Source organism: Cynocephalus volans, chromosome 17 (genome assembly GCF_027409185.1).
Source record: "Cynocephalus volans isolate mCynVol1 chromosome 17, mCynVol1.pri, whole genome shotgun sequence".
Lineage (NCBI taxonomy): Eukaryota > Metazoa > Chordata > Mammalia > Dermoptera > Cynocephalidae > Cynocephalus > Cynocephalus volans.
In genome coordinates, this window is record NC_084476.1 from 20,879,587 (window position 1) to 20,899,771 (window position 20,185).

The following is a 20,185-nucleotide window of genomic DNA, read 5'->3' on the forward strand; positions in this document are numbered from 1 at the left end:
CTGCAGTCTCATCTTTTATATATCTCCCTTAATTTGAGAAGGTACTATAGTCTATTAAAGTCTCTTGTAATTAAACTCTTCAGTTTATAGCTATATTTTAATGTGTGCTATTACTATTATTTAGCCTAGCTTTCCTATAAGATAAGCTTCAGAATTATAGTGCCAGCACAAACATTGACATGCAGTAAGCACTCCTTATTAAAAGAGTGAATGCATGAATGAATGAATGAATAAACAAATGGATAAATTTATCAATGGAGCTTTGGTCCATCATTTAACTTCTGTGGGTCTCAGTTTCCCCATCTGCAGAAGAGAAGCTGTAATGACCCACTCACTTTCAAGTCTAGTAGTGCATTTGACAGATCCCTAGAAATTTAGATGAGTGATTTTGGTGGTGTGAGCACCCAACAGGGGCCATTCACACTTTTGAAATCATGAAGGTACTTGGACATAGTCAGCATTTCCATGGTTGCAGCTGACTCTGGAGATTCATTGATTGTGCTAAACCTTCTTGCTTATCCTCATATTCCCAGAACCCATATTTCATTCTGAAAGGTACTTGGCCTAAGACTGATGAGAGGGAGTCACAGGTGGATGGTGCCCGGCTTCCAGAAATAGAGTGGGATTGTGCTGACTATGTGCCCCCTGGCATGAACTAACAACAGTGTTATTCACTCTGGGCCTGGTGAAACAGCTCTCATTACCGATGTTGCTCATCTGTCCTGGTGGGCAGGACATCAGAAAGTAGGCAAACCATGATGGGCAGGCGTGGGAGAAGGCCTCGCTCAGGAAGGAGTCCAGCCTTTCAGCAACAGGTTACTGGAAACCATGCTGGTCTGGCAATGTTCACACTTCCTCAAGTCTCCCCCTACTTATCTGCTTAAATGTTCAAAAAGCAAATGAAAAGAATTTGCTCTTTCCTCTACTTTCTTTAGACAAAAAAATAAAAAAGAAAACTACAGGCTAATACCCTTGATGAACATAGATGCAAAAATCTTCAATAAAATACTAGCAATCAGATTACAGCAACATACTGAAAAAAATTCTACACCATGATCAAGTGGGATTCATCCCAGGGATACAAAGTCGGTTCAACATACACAAGTCAATAAATGTGATACACCACATCAAGAAAACCAAGGACAAAAACCATACGATTATCTCAATTGATGCAGAAAAGGCATTCTACAATATTGCCTTTACAAACAAGAAAAACTAGTATTAACATCTACTTTCTCCGCCCATCATGATGCCACTTTGTCCTTTGCCAGCCGTCATAGCAATCATTTTGCTCTGTAGTTTGCCAAGTCCACCTTTTGGGGTTAGGCAAAGAGATCTAAAACTTGGCTCTAGCATCTATTAACTATGGGAACTTTACCTCTTTGAGTCTCAGCTTCCCCATCTAAAAATCAGGCACACTAATACCTATACCTCATCCATAGGCTTATAAAAACTAATGGGCATACATGAGGTATTTACTCCATGATAATTATTATTAGTAGTGATGTTAGTACTACTACTAGTAGATGCTACAACGAGTACTAGCACATGCAAGGATGGTTAATAGTGACTAAATGTAGGCTCTACTGAAGGCAGAAAACAGCTTGGTTTTTGTCACCCATTGTATCTTCAGAACATGACATGGTTCCCAGCACAGGAAGAGTACTAAATTAGTTAACAGAGTAACGTCTTCATAAATGCTAGTTCCCTCTTAACTCCCTGATTCATGCTGGATTCTAAGAATATTGATGGATATGCAGAAGGGCTGACATTAAAATCCCAGTTTAACAGATGGGAAAATGAAGATGTAATGAGATCAAAGACCAGATCTGTCTTAAGGATGTTAATAGGCAAGTTACAGAACAGGAGATCTAAATATCCAGTAACTATTTGAAGAGATGCTCATTCAAGAACACATAAGAATCTCAATGAGAAGGCATGTTTTACTCATCAAATAAGCAAAGACAACACATTTTCATAGTGTCAAATAGTAAGTAGTGAAGACATGGATTAGCAGGTCTTGCCACACACTGCTGGTGGGGTGCAAGCCAGTCCACCCTCTCAGAATGCCATAGGTTGTAACCATTAAAACAAAAAAGGCCCATAGCTTATGATTCGGCAGCTCCATTCCTCAATGCTGAGCCTGGAGAAATGCTTCATGTACATGCCCACAAGGAGTTGTGTACAAGAACACTCACTGCAGCATTTGTAAGGAAAAAATGAGAAAAATAACCTAAATGCCTATCATTAGACATATGACTAAATAACCTGTAGCACATTCATACTATGGAATACTATACAGCAGTTAAAAGGAATGAAGTAGATCTAAAAACCAAAGTAGATAGATATCCCACATTACTACATTTCCCACCTCAAAGCTCTATATTTGATCTGTGATTGAGCATGCATTTCTGCCATGAAGTATAGTACATTCATTCATTTACCGATGTTTACTGAACATCATCTTGGTTTCTATCACCTGCACTATGGTGAACCTCTTCAGTGATCAACTGTTATACATCCTTCAGGACTCAGTTTAGACATCTCCTCCTCCAGGAAGCCTTCTTTACCTACTCAGGCTGGGTTAGACACCCTTTCTATGTTTTTGACAGCCCCAGTGCTCCTCATACCATAACACTTTTCATGCTGCAGTATAATCACCTGATTCCTTTTCTGCCCCTCCCCCCCCTTTAAACAGTGTGCTCTAGAGGCCAGGGATCATGTCTATTCAAGCATAGGGCATGGCACAGAACAGACATTTAGTATATACTTGTTAAATGAAATAAGTATTACCGAACATGATTATATTAGATTTTTACTATTTGATTGATGAAAGAATGAACACATGAATACATATGCAAACAAAGAAGGAAAGACTGGGTGAGAAACAAAAAGAGCCATGAAAAAGAAATGAGGCTTAGAAAAAAAATGAAGTGGTGACTAAGCTTGAGAGCCAAGAAACAGCATGCCAGAGCCACCTGTGCCTATAGCTGGCCCTAATTTGAGCTAAATTTTCCAAAACCTCCAAAGCTTAATGGGGCATCATATATCAATGTTACTGCTAAGATCTGGAAGCAGAAGACCCATCTTCTGAGAGGTTGCACTTGGTGATGTGGCTGACTCATCCTTCACTTATTCATTCAACAAGCATTCATGGAGCTCCTATTCTGTGTTGTGTCTTATAAGTGTAATACACTTCATACTTAAGGCTATAAACCAGTGAGAGAGGGAAAAAAAAAAAAAAAACCCACAAGCACCATTAAATATAATACAACCCAAACAGTAAGCATGGACCAGGATTGTGTTCTAAGACATCTGTATTCCAAATAGGCTGGGATCCCAGTCATGGCAGATCAACTAGCCTTCATTATAAGTCCCTAAGGGATACTTCTGGTCTCTGTACAAATGTCACCTCATTAGAGAGGTCTTCTCTGACTGCCTATCTCAAATCACCAAATCCTACCCAACTGGGATATTATGCAATTGCATATTTCTATTTTGTTTTCCCCCAATACAGTGTAAGAATCAATGACAGAAAAGACAAAAACCTGCTCTGTTCACTACTGCATCCCTCGTGGCTAGAAAGTAGTTTGGTTCAAAATAGGAACCAACAAATCTTTGCTGAACAAATACATTAATGAGTGGAATAAAGATTTTGGTTGATGGAGTTTTTGAGCATTGAAGTCCAGAGGAAGAGATTTGGGTTTGATTTGTAAAATTTGGATTCAGAGTCACAAGAATGTCTACCCAGATAATATGAATATATCCTTTCCTTCTGTTTATTCACTTTCCTCCAGAACTATATCAAAAATGCTAAGAAGGTGAGGTAAAGTAGATCGAGATTTTGTTGGCACCTTAACAGGTCCGAATGTGAGAAAAGAATTAATAGATTAATAAATTGGAATACACAAATAAGCCATTTGGGAGAGATGAATTCTAAGAATTCACCTAGCTCTACATCGAGGATCCTAAGAAGAGACAGGCACAAAGCAAGCAACACAAACATGTTTGTTCAATCAGAGATTGAATAAGACCACAAGTTTGGAGTTGATAGATCTATGTACAAACCCCAGTTCTGCCACCTGATAGCTATGTAAACTCTGCCACCCACTTTCCTTCTCTGAGTTTCAGGTCCTTATCTGTAATCTGGGGATAAGAAGTTTACCTCGTGGGGCTGTTGTGATAATCAAATTAAATGAGAGTATCTATGTTCTTGTCACATAGTACATGCTTAGTAAATGATTGCTTCCCCATTTCTCTCCAAACACTAAACTCCTCCCCACCCTTCATTCCAGATTTATTAATAAATATTTACTGAGTGCCTAGTTTGTGCCTAGAGTTGTTCTAGGTGCTTGGAACACACCAGCAGATAAAAAGGCAAAAAAAAAAAAAAAAAAAAATCTACTTGAGGAGTTTGTATCGTAGTTATAAGCTTAGACTTCAATTTTTCTGAGTCTGACTTAGAAGACTCTGTCTCTGTATCTGTTTCTTCCAACAGAGCATTATTTTTCTGCAATGATGCTGCTTATGTATCTCTCTATTTCCTGTAGAGTGTGAGCGCCTTGAGGTTGTGGCACCGCTGGATCACCATCTCCTAACAGTTCACAGCAGCTAATAGATACCTTGTAGATATTTGTGGCATGAATTAATGAACAGATGGGACTGAAGGATGAATAGAGGAGTAATGGGACTGAGCTGCTAGTCACTGTTCCTGATTTGCTTTATACTTCATTTTCTCACACACACACACAAACATACATACACACACACAGAGGCCTATAGAAACCATTGACATCAACATTTTCGTCAACATTTTCACAGAGGAGAAAATTGAGGCACAAAGAAATTGATTGATTTATCTAACATTAGTAAGTGGACTGGCTGGGGCTAGATATAAGGCGTCTGACTCCCGAGCTGTTGTTTTTTCCAATATTCAACGTGTTCCCTTCTAGTGTCCCTTGCACATAGAGGTGTTCTATAAATACTCGGTGATTGACTCCATAGACTCTTCATACCCAAATTAGGTGGTTATGGCTCTATCATATTTTAGATTAAAGCAGAAGTTGGAATCACATCTTTAATTGAATGCTGGTTAAATGTGTGTGTGTGGGGGGGGGGGGGCTTAGTTTTGACCAGAGGATTTACTTCTCGTAGAAATCTAAAGATTCCATGAAGGCCAAGGAGCACAGGGCTCAGTGCAGAAGAGCTTGACAGCCCAGCTGAGAAGCATAAGTTTCTCTACTCTTTCTTTCTAGCCAGAGGCATAAAGAAAAGGCTATGTAACTTGTGTTACTGAACCCCAAGGGTGGGTCACAGAAGCTAACTATGGGTAGTGGTTTCTGACTTGTAATTCTATCTTCTACCTACTGTATCCAATACTTTGGCCAGATTGCATGCATTTCTCAGCTCTAAAATTCTGCCTTCACATTATTTCAGTAGGAGGTAGTGTGGTGGGGCAGTTAGGAAGGTGGAATTTGGAATTAGATCTGAGGTTTTTTTTGTTTGTTGATTTGTTTTGTTTTTGACTTTTCACAGTGTCCTTTATTGCCAGCAGACTTCCACTGATAGTCATTTAAATAATTAACTATTAAGAAAATGGTTGTTTATTTCAACCCTTGAGCTATACTTATTCTGTGCTGGTAAAGAGCCTTTCACAGAAATGTAACAAAGTGCATTTTATAGCAAATGTCTAATTAAATTACCAACTCCATGTTTTTTAATTGTATATACAAGTGCAAAACCTCAACAGCCCAAATATTTTTAGTATCTAAGTCAAATATCCAAAAGGTTTGCTACATAATCAGAAATGTGCACACCGATATTCCTATAGTAAAGACACATTCCCTGATAACCAATCATACGGAAGAGTGCAGCATTACCTAAATTAGGTGTATCATCTTCCACTCCTGGGTCCCAGTGATGACACTGGGGGATTTTATGTGATACCTCTACCTTGCTATCCCAGAAACACAGGGATACACCAGATGCATCACAAAGACCTAAATTTTAAACATGGCTATGCCATTACTAGCTATATGATGTTGAGTACATCACTTTTCTGAGATTCCACTTTTTCACCTGCCTCATCAGCGCTTGTAAGGCACTTACAGCAGAGTGAATACTTAGTAAATGGTTATCATTATTATTGTTTTAGTCCACAGACTACACATTTCAGTAGGCATCCAGAGCCAGAGAGGTTCCCTCTGGTTACTGGTTGTTATAGACAATCCCTATTAAATCCCTTTTATTACAAAAAAGTGTTTGAGTCACCTGTCACCTCAGACACCTTCTCTGTGCTTATCCCCAGAGAAGAGCTTAATGTGTTGTAACTTCATTTTACAGATATGGAAACTGAGGCTCAAATAGGTGATGCAATGTGTCTTGATAGCATCTGGGAGTGAGTTAGCAGCAGTGTTGGCACTGTTAACCTTCTCCTTTCATAATATCAGCTCTCATTCAATGGAGGGGTTTCCGCTTAAGGGAGACGGAGACATCCCACATTTCTTTCTTGTCCTGGCCACAAGTAATCAGTCTACTAGAAGTTTCCATGGGGTAAGCACAGAAGGCTCTCTCTTTATCAATGTCATACCTTGGGAAACTATCTCCAGTGTAGATAACAGAAAGAATAAATATTTTTGTTGAGAGAAAAAAATGAAGACACAGGTCAAAGGGAATCATGTAATGGGTTGAGTCAGGGAAGAAAAAGAAAGTATTTTTTCCCTCTTCTCTTTTTCTCCAAAACAGTCTTTATATAGAACTTGTATAAGAGCCAATTTATTTGATGTGGAAAAAATGTGAAAGCAGCAAAACACACATACGCATGCACACACACACAAGAGGTATTTGTGGTGGGGTTCAGAACTCAAATTACCAAGAGATAAAGGAGTTGAAATGAAAGGTTGACTTGGAATGATGTGTTTTCCTTCTTTCAGAGTCTCAGAGAACATTTAGTTTGAGAGGCCCAGCCCAGCTGAGCCCAGCCAAGCCCAGGTCTTCCATAAACTCCTTGGTCCTCAAGAGAGACAAAGAGGAAGGCAACCAACACCTCAGTCTAGCCATTGCGCCTGTCACATAATAGGAATTAAAGAAATATTTGGTGAGGGAATGAAAGAACAGATGGTGGATGAGTGTGGACCTGGATAGTGGTGGTTTTGGAAGCAAATAGGTATAGGTTTTGGCATTTTTGTCAAGTGGGTAAAGTCCTTATCGCTCAAGGTGAGTGCCTTTAGAAAAGGACCGGTCTGAGCCATCCTTATAACCCCTGATTCTCAGTACAGACTCCAGCATATTGGTAAAGGGTCACAAAAGTCAACTACATTGTATAATGATAAATATTAAAAAGCAATAAAAAATAATAATTAAAAAAAGAATGTTCCCAGTACGTATTTGTAAATTGAAGAAGTAGTTGTACAAGTGAAAGAGAAGCTGGAGATTCCTGGGCCTTAGAGATCATTTAGAACAGTGCCTATTGAACTTTAACCAGCATCAGAATCACCTGGAGAGGCCCTGCACTCAGCATTTTTGATTCAGTAGGCTGGGGTGGGAAGTGAGAACCTGGTCTTTCTAAGTTCCCAGGTGATGCAGATACTGCTGGTCTTGGGCCAAACTTTGAGAACCTGTTTTAGTATAATAGTCCTTAAATTTCATTGCACATTATAATAACCTGGTGAGATTTTAAAAGTCCTGCTGGTTAGGCCTTATTCTTCCCAATTAAATTGATGGGGGTGAAGGGATGGAGAGTGGATGCAGGTGAGACCCAGGAAGCTTAAAAATGTCCCAAGATTTTATAACATGCAAATGAGTTTGAGAACCACGAATCTAGTGCAACCTCCTCCTTGTAGAGTTTAGACTTCTGAATGCCAGAAAGGGTAAGTGGCTCACCTAGGGTTGTAGAGCTAGTTAGTGAGTTATCTGAGAATAGAATTCAGGGTTATTCTAATCCTTCAGTTTAAATTCCACCATTCCACACTTATCAGCCCATGTCACCGCTCACGGGCTCATAACTCAAAGCAAAAACTGAAAGTTTTGTTTAATCTGAGGTCTTAAAATATCTATTATTTCTGTCCTCCATTGTTTTATAATAAATTTTAAGTGGGTGAATGTTTATAGAACTTTACCACTGTAGTCAAGTGAGGAGATGAAAGAGACAGAGTTATGGAATATTTTCAAGGCAAGACGATCCTTTAAATGTTAAGTACATTCTCAAATACAAACCAAGTGCTCCCTCTGAGTTCTTAAACAGATGTTCTTCATCTCTGATTCAATGAATGGGCAGGGGTTTGCTTGTGATGTGCACATTAATTGCTGGCATGTAAAAGGAAGTGCTGGTAAAGTGTTTGAAAGTGGTTCTGTCTCTTAAAAAGATTAAAAGTTTCCTCCAGAACTTGGTTTCCATTAATGATTGGCTTAGTAAATATTTTCAAGTAGAAAGAGCAGAGATTGTCTTATATCATCTTAGAACCAAATAAAGAGCTACAAAAAGCCTATAGAAACCATTGACTTCAGCATTTTCATCCCACAGAGGAGGAAATTGAGGCTCAAAGACATTGACTGATTTATCTAGCATTACTAAGTGGACTGGCTGAGGCTAGATACAAGGTGTCTGACTCCTGAGCTATTGTTCCTTCTAATACTCAAAGTGTTCCCTTCCAATGTCCCTTGCACATAGTAGGTGCTTAGTGAGTGCTCGGCAATTAACTTCATAGACTCTCGGTACTCAAATTAGGTGATTAAGGCTTTATCATTTTTTATATTAAAGCAGATGCTGGAATCACATTTTTAATTGAATACCAGTTGAATGTACTGGCTTAGGAGTCAGGATGGAATTCCAATCCTGATCTCACCATTTCCTAACTGTGTGATCATGGACAAGTGACTTCACATCTCTAAGCCCCAGTTTTCTTCTTTGTAAAACAAGCATGATAATAGGGCTGTTGTAAAGAGGATGAAATAAGTGAAAGTTTCAAAGACCTTATCCCATCATCTGGTACATAGAAAAAGCACTAATGACCTCATCATAAGGTAGCCTTCCTCATAAAACATGAATCCTGAGATGGTTGGGGAAGAAGTGACAAAGAGGTGGCTTGAGAAGTCAATATTATAGACAAGCACTATTTTACATAAAAGCAGTGAGCATCCAGAAAGAATCATGGAGACCTAGAACTTCAAAAGCCCTGAGGCTCACATGGGTTTGAACCTCTGTTCCACCTCAGGAAATAAGACAAAAACAAGGCCCAGGCTTGTTATGTTCACCTTCCAGAAAAATTTTCATGCAAGTATCCAGGAGCCTAATTCCCAGCCAACCTGACATATCTCCACCCCTTTCCATTCACTAAAAAAGCAATCAGAATGCACAAATCTCCTTTAACTTAATATAAGGTCATTACCAAACTTCAGTTCTTTCACTTTCACTAGTAATAAATGACTTTCTCATTGCTAATCACATCAAACCTCCTTCATTTACTGTTGGGGAGACTAAGTTTCGGAGAGGTTGGTGAGGCTTAGGGTCACACATCAGAGGTGTCACCAAATCCAGGCCTCCTGGTTCCTTGTCCATCACTCTTCCCACCATATCAATTCTGCCTTGTTAAGACAATTCTACACCTAACTCTTGGGTGACAATCCCAAGAAGTGAGTCTAGTTGTCATGAAACTTCTCCTCCCGGTCCAAGCCTCTCTGACCTTCCTCACATCCCTCCACAGCCCACCCCATGTGATCTCCCTATCCAGACACTTACATGTCCATGAATCTTCTGTTGAGATGTAGGATGGAAGCGACATCTGCCTGAAGAGGAGGGTCCCGGACCACCTTATACTGCAAGGGCTTACACTCTAGGCAGAGCGGAGTGTCTGCAATGGAGGTCAACATAGCTGCGTCAATCTCCAGGTGCTCGTCCAGCGTGTAGATCTGGATACCATACACCTCCTCGCCCACATCTTGGAGTCTGATGGTCAGCGGAACATCGCAGAAGATGTTCTGAGGGCCCAGGGAAATGTTCTTTCCACTTACAGTCAACAGTTTGATGTCATTGACAGCTCCACTAGAGTCCCAGTCGCTGGAGACAAAGGTCACCCAGACAGTCAGAGACTCAGGGACCAAGGGGTAGCGGAATTCCAGCTCGAGATAGCAGCCTTGTGGCTCAGGGCAGGCTGGAGGGACTGTGTGTGGGTTGACAGCTGAATTTGGGCTCCAGGTGCGAACACTGGACTTACAGGGCTGTTCAACATCTGGATGACCTATGAAGAAGAGATGGGGAAATAAGTTCTTGAGGAAAGACCTTCATTCTGATCCTGAGTTTCCTGCAGACCCCAGGAGAAACTGGTCTGACTAGAACTTAGAAAGGAAAAAGGGAAGGGAGGATTCTCTGTGTCTTGGCAAATCTTCTGTATACATAGTACCCAGCTTGTCTCCACCCCTACAATACAGATCTCAGACGAACCACCAGACATTTGGTAAAAACTACATTCAGTTTAGTGTCTTACTATTAAGTCAATGGCCCACTTTTCCTCCCTCAACTTTCACTTGGAGGCTTTGCTGCCTCAGATGGAAAGAAAGAAGGGACACGTACATGCTAAACACCCTCTGTGTCCCACGAACTTGTCTAATTTTTGCAAGGACTCATTTCAGAACTAAGGAAACAAAAGCTCAGAAACAGAGTGGATTGACCAAGGTCATCCACCCTGAAGTGTAAAGGTCAGCATTAAAACCTAGTTTTGTTTGTTTGTTTGTTTGTTTGACTGGTAAGGGGATCACAACCCTTGGCTCGGTGTCGTCTGCACCGCACTCAGCCAGTGAGCGCACCAGACATCCATATGTAGGATCCGAACCTGCAGCCTCGGTGCTACCAGCGCCGCACTCTCCTGAGTGAGCCATGGGGCCGGCCCCAAACCTAGTTTTGTTTCATTCTAAAGTCCATTCTCTTTGTCTTTTCCCTGTTGGAAGCAGGGACCACTAAAATAAATTAGAATCCCTGTGGTATTATTGCCTTTGGTACAACCCACTTGGACTGACAGAAATGCCAGGAAATCCCCAGCAAGGAGTAGGTGAACATGGACAGCATCTGGTCTTGGACTGAGGATCTGTGAAGAAACTGTCTGGAACCATGAAAGACAGAGCTGGAAGGCAGCCCCGGGGCCATCTTATCTCTCCTCCTCCCTTTCCCTACATGAGGTCATTCCATACCAAGGAGCTTCTCCCAGCTCTGTCCAGCCTGACTCAGGAAGGGGAGGGTTGGGTGAGGAGGGGGAAAAGGAAGGAGGAAATTCTTCTACTTTTTCCCCAGGGAGATGATGCCTCATCCCCACAGATCTCAGCCTGCAGAGACTTCTAAATTTTTCTCTGCTGAGATCACATCTAGACCCTCAGAGAGCTCTCCCTTGCACTGCTGAGAAAAGTAATCAGGACTCGATGTAGCTGTTGGCTTTAATTTGTTTAAGAGAGTCTAGAAAGAGACACAGATCAGCTGGTGAGATTAGAATGGAGAACTTAAGATGTCCCTATTAGCCACATTCTTTTTTTTCTTCAACATCAGTGGTTGCTGGGGGTAGGGGTGAGATGCTGGGCATTTCTGCAGCAATTGAGAAAAGGTGATCTTTGAAAAATGCTTTGTAGTAATGTTACAGGGAAACAGGATTAATCACAATATGAACGCTAGAAGTCCTTTTGGGGTAGAAAAGCTATTCCAGTGAAGGCTGTAAATACCTCTGAACTCCTTACCTCTGCCCAGCCAAAGGAAAAGAGAGAAGCCACACCTGGGGATGGAGAAGGGAAGAGGAAAAAGAAAAAAGAAGGGGGAAATGGATGAAGAATTTTTTTAGATGTAATGCATCAGAACAAGAAGAGATGGATATAACTACAAGATATCCCCCACTCCTCCTCGGCTAAGTGCATTCATTACTCATAGCAACTGCTGGCTGGAAGCGACACTTAGTTTAAGCGAAAAGTACAAAAAAGACTTCCCACCTAGCTGAAGGCTTTTCTTCTGTTCACTGTTCAGCCCACTGAGTTCCTGACTCTCTCAACTTTGTGTATTGTTGGCGCACATGTATACTTATTCATTCAGTAAACTTTATTGAGGGCAGCACTTTACAGTGTCCGAAGGGCATTCCCTAGTCACTCTCTTGTTAACTCATCTGATTGTCACCAGAATCCTGTAAGATATTTATCCTTTTCATCTCTATTTTATAGCTCTGTTTCACTCAATACCATATAGCCTTTGCTTAATATAGTTACTGGTCCATAGAGATACTCATAGCACACAGTGGATGCTCAAGAAATATTTGTTAAATGAGGAATTTTCTATCTTGTTAATATGGAATTAGAAAAGAAGTTATAGCACAGACTATCAGAGCCTGCTGCCTGGGTGGTGGGTGTGAGGAAAACATGGCTTTCTCCTGGAATTGGCAAGGGATAAAGCCATCTTTCTCCCTTCCCTGGAGAAAACAATTATCAGTGGTGGGAAGCCATAGGACAGCAAGGATGAAAATTTGTTCGGCTCATCCTCCCTCCCTGATTTCTTGTTAATCAACAGAGGGACCAAATGCTTAAGGACAGGAAGGTGAATCTGGTCATTATGCTTAAATAAGTAAGTAGGAGTAGAAATCTTAGCAAAGCTTGTGCTTGTCTGCCCAGCCAAGGGAGAAGAGACAAACTCTTAGACGTAAAAATGTGCCCCAAGCATCACCAAGTCCAACCAGTCACCAAAGCAGCAACCCCTGTAATAATACCAGGATTCATGAATTGACCAACCTCCATGTGCAGGCACCATGCCAAGCACATTATATGCCTCAGGTCTTTCCATCCTAGCAATAAGACTATGACGCAGGTTTTATGAAACTCATTTTACAGAAGAGGAAACCAAGACTCAGATGGCTGAGTAATTCTCTAGCAGGGAGTAGAATATTGTGTGATACTCTTGGTTCAGGCATGCGCCAGGCTTTGAAGCAATGAATGTTGGGTTAAAATATCAGCTGTACCTACTGCAATATTACCTACCTCACAGGGTTGCTGTAAAACTCAATGGTGTGGATCTTTAATAGATGCTCACAAATATATTAGCTCTGTCCCTGAAGAGTAAGAAGAAATTAACAGCAACAAAAAATCTTGGTAGAAGGAGGTATTCCAAGCAAAGAGAACAGTTGAGAGAGACTTTGAGTTCAGATGACTAGTTTTGAGTGCAATGGGAGAGCAGCTAGTACTGATGGCCAAGAGAAGCAGAACCCATATTATGAAGTCTTCTCTGCCAGACTAAGGGAATGAAACTTTATACTGAGATAGGTGGAAAGCTACTGAGAAATTTTAAGCAAATGAGTAACATAAGAGTTGTCTTTTAGAAAAGGCACTGTTCAGAGACACAGATACTATCCATCCATCCATCAATCCATCCACCCACCCACCCACCCATCCACCCATTCATGCATTCAAAGAATAATTACTGAGTGTCAGAATGAGGCTCGTCCCTGGGCAAACAAGTTTCCAGACATGGTCTCTGCCGTCATGCAGATTCTAGTCTAGTGAGATCAGTTAGGAGACTGTGGCACTAAAGCAGAGAATACATGACTATGACTCGGACAAAGAGCATCAGAAAAGAAGACAAGTCGGAGTTCCTAAGCTGAACATGAGATTAACCAAACATGTGGTTGTGAGGTAGGGAGGGGGGTGAGGGAAGGAAAACATGAGTGGAGTAAGGAAGAAAGGAAGTGGAGGGAAGGAGGGAAGAGGGAGAAAAGGACGGAGGGGGAGTAGAGGAAGGGAAGGAATGAAGAAAAAAATAAGGGAAAAGAGAGAAGTGCAAAGGTCCTGTTACTTCATTATTAATATATATTCTTTTGTATATATGTTGACTAAATGAAAAGTCACATTTTTATATAGGCTGTCCACTAGAAATAAGGCCATATATCTTTGTAGAAATATATTTATACACACTTATGTTGATTTAAATTTACATTTAGGAAGATCTGTACAGACATCTGTCATATATATATATATATATATATATATATATATATATATATATATATATATATATATATATATATATATACACACATGTATATACACTGCCACTGTTGACACAAATATAGTTATAAAAATTTGATGCCAAGCTTTTTTTTCCAGATGAATAGTTCAGCATGCCTGAAATATTCTGGGAAGAAAAATGGAGAAAACACTCACACAGATTTAAAAAAATGAAAACAGCTAGTGCCATGTGTTAATCTCTCATGGAAAACCCAACACTTGTAATGTATTAAATGTATTATACGCTTGCATAAGTGATATTAACTAGGATTTGAATCAGTCAGATTCAGCTATCTAATTCCTGGGCTACAAGTATAACATGATACTAAATACCTCAGGAGATATTCATCTATTAAGCATAATTCTTGCTCAAGAGATAGGAGCTCAATTGCTTTCTGCAAACAAAGGCAAGAAGTTCTATGACTGTATTTACCTTCTTTAAAATGAAATTAATGCAACATAATGAATGTTCAAAATAAACACGTGCTAAATGAAGAATCGTCTATCTTGTTAATACGGAGTTAAAAAAAGAAGTTAAAACTCCATGGAGGATTAGCGATGGAAAGGACATTACAGTTCAACTGTTCATCCTGTGGATAAGACACCATCTTCAGAGAAGCAAGTGACTCACTCAAGGGCACAGAGTATGCTGATGGCAGGGCTAGGACCAAGGTCCAGTCTTCTTCATCCTCCCCCCATCCTCTTTCCCAACCCCGCAAATATGTCTGGCATCGCTCATGAATTTGGGAGTTATATGTTAGTTTGAGAAGTCCAAAAACTTAAACACTCAAAGATAAATAGGATGAAAATGAGTTGAGAAATAAATTGCAGAGTTTGGCTCATGGAAAAGTTTATTTCTTCAAGGATATTAAAAGGGTCTGAGCCAAACGAGTCACAGAGCCTGTAATAGGATGCTCTAAAAAAAGAACAGTGTCTTTTCCTGGCCAGTATGTACTAAATTTACATAGGAGGAAAACCCGGGGCTGCTGGGTTTCCTTGGAAGCCTGAGTCAGCTCAGTGGCTCATTGCCTTTAGCTGAACTTCGTTCTGCATATCACACTGCAAGAGGGTCAGGGACAAACTAGGAACAAGCTTCATCAACTGACAGTTGGGTTGGATGGATGTGTGGGGAGAAGTCTAGAAAGGACCTCATTTAAACAAGTGGTAGAAGAAACCAAGATGATTTTAACTAGAGAAGTCTCGGGAGAGAGCCTTGCTGATTCTACCTCCCAAATATCTCTCAACTCCATCGACTTCACCCAGGCCACCACCACCCCTTACCATTCACCTCGCTGTTCCCTTTGCTCCACACCCGCCTCCCCCAAACTCCTCTCCACAGAGCAGCTGAGCAGTCTTCATAACATGCCATACCCCTTACTGTATACTATACCTCTCCCAAGGCACATGGTGTCTCCTCTCTGCCCTCTGTGTGATTCCAAACCCATCCTTACCCAGTCAATATCCATCTCTCCCATCCAATCTTTTCCCACCCCACCTTGCTCTTTATTCTCTCAACCCATTTAAACTCCTACAGCATTATTGAGGAGCTTTTGCTTACGTAGATCATATCTATTAGTAGTCACCATTTGTAAATTAAAGTTATGAAATTTTAAAACTCGATAATACACAAGTGTGAGTTTTATTGGGTATGGGAGTATTAATAACATCATACGTCATGTATCCACTGGAAAACTCTCCTGTACTCTCAGGAGAGAATGAGGGTGAAAAAGACAAATGATATCATAGTATTATTATGAAAATAATCTTGACTTTGAGAACACCCTGAAAAAGTCTCCAGGAACTCCATAAATCTCTGGACTACACTTGAGAAGACTGCCGCTTTAAACATACCAAACTTATTCCACATTCTCAATGAATGATCCTTGCTCGTGGTGGTGTGACATTTTGTGGAAAGCCTGAGTCTTCCATTCTGGGTGAGGTCCCCTTCTTATTGGTCCCCAGCACTCTGTATTCCTATTAGCATAGGCTTCTTTACATTGAATGGTAATTGCTCATTTACTTATCTGATTCCTCTAGCAGACGGTCTGCGCTGCCTTGCACATGTACCCAGGATATTGCCCAGCACATAGTCCCCGTGGTGGTCACAGGTGAGCCAGGTTCACTCCATGAAAATATGCAAAGTATTGCCAAGTGGCGGAGACACACATCTTCTGTGTGAACCCAAAGTGCATTCAGTTTGGGTCGAAAAATTACGATTTCAACTTTCTAAAGAATGGAACTACAACACGGTGCCAGGGAACCTCAATGAGGAAGTGCATAGAGGGGATTCCTGCAGTGGGTGGGGGCTGGGGCTGGATGACCCAGGGCGTCCCTTCCAAGTCTGAGCCTGTGATTCTGTGAGGCTGAACTAAGGGTTTCTCCCAGACATGCCTGTAGCTTTACATTCCACATAGATATGTTTAGAGTGCTTGAGTTCAACTCTCATTTTTATTTTAAGCTACTTTAGAGAATAAAGTACATGCTGTCATTTTTCAACTTCACTTTCCTCTCTGATCTCTCTCCCTTGCTTTATTCTATCTATGGCTTTACCCTTCCAACTTTCTTTCTAAATATACAGAGGATAGAGAAGGAGTTCTCATTGATGATCAGTGAGGAGACAGATTCCACTCGTCCTGATGAACTGGTGTAACAGTGTCCCCACCCAGTGACTGTTGGCATGAGCTGACCTGCACAGGAGCAAGAGGGACTGGGCTGGAAAAGGTCCACATGTAAGTCTCCGAGAGCCAGTGAGGGAAAGATGGAAGACTGAGAGGAAAGCATGGGGTCTCTACCAGCCCAGCTTCAGGGCCAAGTGACAAAGTGCAGCAACAAGCACTTGGCAAAAAGTCTTCTCTTAATATCTGTAGAAAACAGTGGCTGCTTTTTGTAGAAAACAATGATGCTGTAAAGAAGCACAGAGATTGTTGGCTCCTTGGGAGGTCTGGGAGACACACGCTGAGCAGGGAAGGGTCTGATTGTGGGTGGAGCCCACAACAGTGGAAATCCTGAAGTGCTTTCCTCAAGTGTCTTGCAGGTAAGTGGATCCCAATAAAGAGGTTACATGGAAAAAATTAAAAGGAATAGTGGTGACACATGTGAGAATGCTCTGGGTAGTCTCAGAAATAACTGAAGAAGAATCAAAGACTACTGATGGCTTGAAGCCTCCAAATACGTGTATTGACTCTAATGTGACCTTGTCTGTATGGAGGCTATATTTCCCCCTCCCCCACACATACCATGTCTTTTTCAGGTGTGAGGCCTTGGACACTTATTTAATATCTTGGTGCTCTTATTTCTACATACATAACTTGGTAATAACATACCTAGGACAGTGCAGGCACTCAAAAAATATTTGTAAAATGAATGAGTGCATGAATACTGGCTTTGCAGGGAGATATTAAGATTGAATGAGATGGTATACAGGAAAGACCATTAAAAGCTATAAACTCCATTGAAAGAGCTGTTCTTTGCACATCTACCTGTCAATGAGCTTCTGGAAGGCTGGCTTACCTTCTGCTTCTCGAGGACTCCAGTGTCCAGATGGGCCGCAGGGCATTGGGGAGGAGGCATTGAAAGCATATTGCACCAGGATTCTCCCTTCCAGACAAAGGTCACATGCTGATCCCAATTCTCTAGGAGGCCAAGGAGAGAGGGGAAATGTACCGACTTAGGAACAGTTGGAAGAGCAACTGAAAGGATTAGGCCAAAGGCAACAAGATGGAAGACACAAGTCTGTTACCCCCTTTCCTCCTTACACATGCCAAGGCTTCCAGAAGATGACTGTAAATGAAATTCTTCCCCATTGCCAGTAAAGACCTTGTTTGGGCCTAAATGACTTCTGTTTTGATGACACATACACTTGTCAAGCAGCACAGAATCAACAGGCCAAAGACTCACCACTTGCAATAATTTTAATTTCATCAGGCATGAAAAGCTCCACTGAGAATTTGCTGGGTGGTTGTGAGAAAGTCTTTTGCCCCCTTTTGCCCTCAAAATTTACTCCCTTAACAATATTTATCAGGTACCTACTATGCGCCAAACACCATACGGTGTCTTAGGCATTAAATATGAAGAAGGCTTGGTTCCTTCATCTGAAAATGAGTGGCCGGATTAGATGATGCCGAAAGAACCTTCCAATCCTACACTCTGGGGATGGATGAGTCACTCCTCGATTTAACAGTCAAAAGCAGTTTCCTTACCATGCCATCTAATTCATTTTAGCAGCTTTCCAAGAGGCGAGCCAATCCCTCAATGCTACCAGCCCCAGAAGTGGAATATTACGATGGCTTCCCCTACTGTCTTGTGTCTTGTGTATCTGGATTCAATCTCCCTTTGGCCATAACCACCTCTGGGATCCTACTTGTTTTCCAGATTTGGCATCTGTTCAGGAGGCAGTTGTTGGGAAGGGTGAGGGATGAGTCCTCTCCTCCCGTATTACTGAGGACCCAAAACTCTGCAAATCTGAGCAAACTCTGCATAGGGACTGGAAACTGAATCTCAGAAAGACAGAAAGAATTTCTCAGCCCAAACCATTATTTCTCAAAATGAAATCGCCCTGCTAATACCTCTTTCATCATTCCTAGAAGAATCTCTATGCTTTGGCTACCTGAAAGAACACAGTGAAAGAGCCAGATCTCATGGAGAAGCTCTCACTGCCTTTGGGCTCACATGGTAAGGAAGAGCATGCTGTGAGCGCCACAGTTTGCTAATGCTCCCCACAGATACCAGGAGATCCTCCCCAAATCTCAATCTGAACAGGTCATTTCCCTGCTTATCTCCTTTGGTAACTCCAGCCCCTAATGCCTTGTGACATGAAACTCTATGCAATCACAAAGAATTGTCCTTGCTACTCTAGCTTTTCTCTCCACTGTAAGCTCTGCCTAGCCACGGTGTTGTGTCACGTGACCCACACCCCCCATCCCACACTTTTTTACCTTGTTGACATTTCTTATCCTTCAAAGTTCACCTTGGGCATTATTTTCTCTGTGAGAACCTTTTTTGGTATACAAGTGATTTTCTCTCAATAGACTGTGAGGTCCTTGAAGACAAGGTCTATGTCTTATGATTCTTGTTTTCTCTCAGGGTTCAGCACATAATTACTTCCTAGTATTGGTCAGCATATGTAGTTGAATAGATGGATGGATGGATGAATGAATACCAGTCACTCAGACACATTGCTGATACTCATGGCTAACCTAGTCTAGACCTTCAAATTGCAGATTTTGCATCTTCAGCCTTATCATTGTAAAAGTGAAATCATACGTAGGTAGAAATTTTGCAAGCATACTAATACTTACTGATAGTAGAGTAATTATGTAGCCCATGGTTAATATGCTTAATGGAATAGGTATGCAATTATTACAAACAGATTTATAAAGATTATGAAATTTGACTGAAAATGTGTAAGCTGTAACACTAAGTGAAAAAGTCATATTCAAAGCTGAACATACAGCAGGATCTTAATGCTGTTTAAATAACCTTATGTGACAAAACATTATTAGTAATAACTTCTGGGTGTTGGAACATAAGAAGATTGATTTTTCCCCCTGCTTTTTTTCTTCCTGGTTTTCAGAATTTTCTACATGTTTTAAATACATTTGAGTCACTCTTGGACTAGCACTAATAACAATTTTACGAATATATTTGTAGGCAGGGAATTAGGGGTGGAGAGAGAGACTTCTTCATTACCACTGATGAGAGCAGGGTTCCCTTACAATGACCTCAATCCATGCATAGAAGCTCTGGGTCCTATGACTGGCTTTATAATGACAATGAGGTTACAAATGTCCTGGGGTGGATTCAGAAACCACGCTGGCCTTAACGGCCATTGGGTCTTTCTTTCTTTTTCCTAGATTTTCATTTTTGGAGATACACATAATATCACCTAAACATCATTTAATTCTTGACATATCCCAGGTTCCCAGTAAATATTCTGATGAGTGAATAAATCATCCATCATTCAGCTGACAGCAAATGTGTGGTGTCCTACACATCCAGGGAGGGTATAATATGTGTTTCCTACCTTTGGCATTTATTTGATTTTCATGGGCACCTGCATCTACACACACACACACACACACACACACACACAGAAATCATAGACATACAGGATGTTAATGCTTAGTTACCCAGGTTCTGTGAGAGTCAAAGCTTAAAGCTCTAAGTCTGT

General features: G+C 41.0%; 1 protein-coding gene across 1 annotated transcript in view; it reads right to left on the reverse strand.

Annotated features, from left to right (window-relative positions):
- PAPPA (pappalysin 1) overlaps positions 1–20,185 on the reverse strand; it is a 230,094-nt gene that overhangs the window by 140,322 nt on the left and 69,587 nt on the right. The window contains exons 6-7 of the mRNA XM_063082520.1: positions 17,527–17,648; positions 9,737–10,235 (exon numbers count right to left, since the gene is read on the reverse strand). Of these exons, the coding sequence (XP_062938590.1) occupies positions 9,737–10,235; positions 17,527–17,648 (621 nt within the window). The remainder of the gene's footprint in view (positions 1–9,736; positions 10,236–17,526; positions 17,649–20,185) is intronic.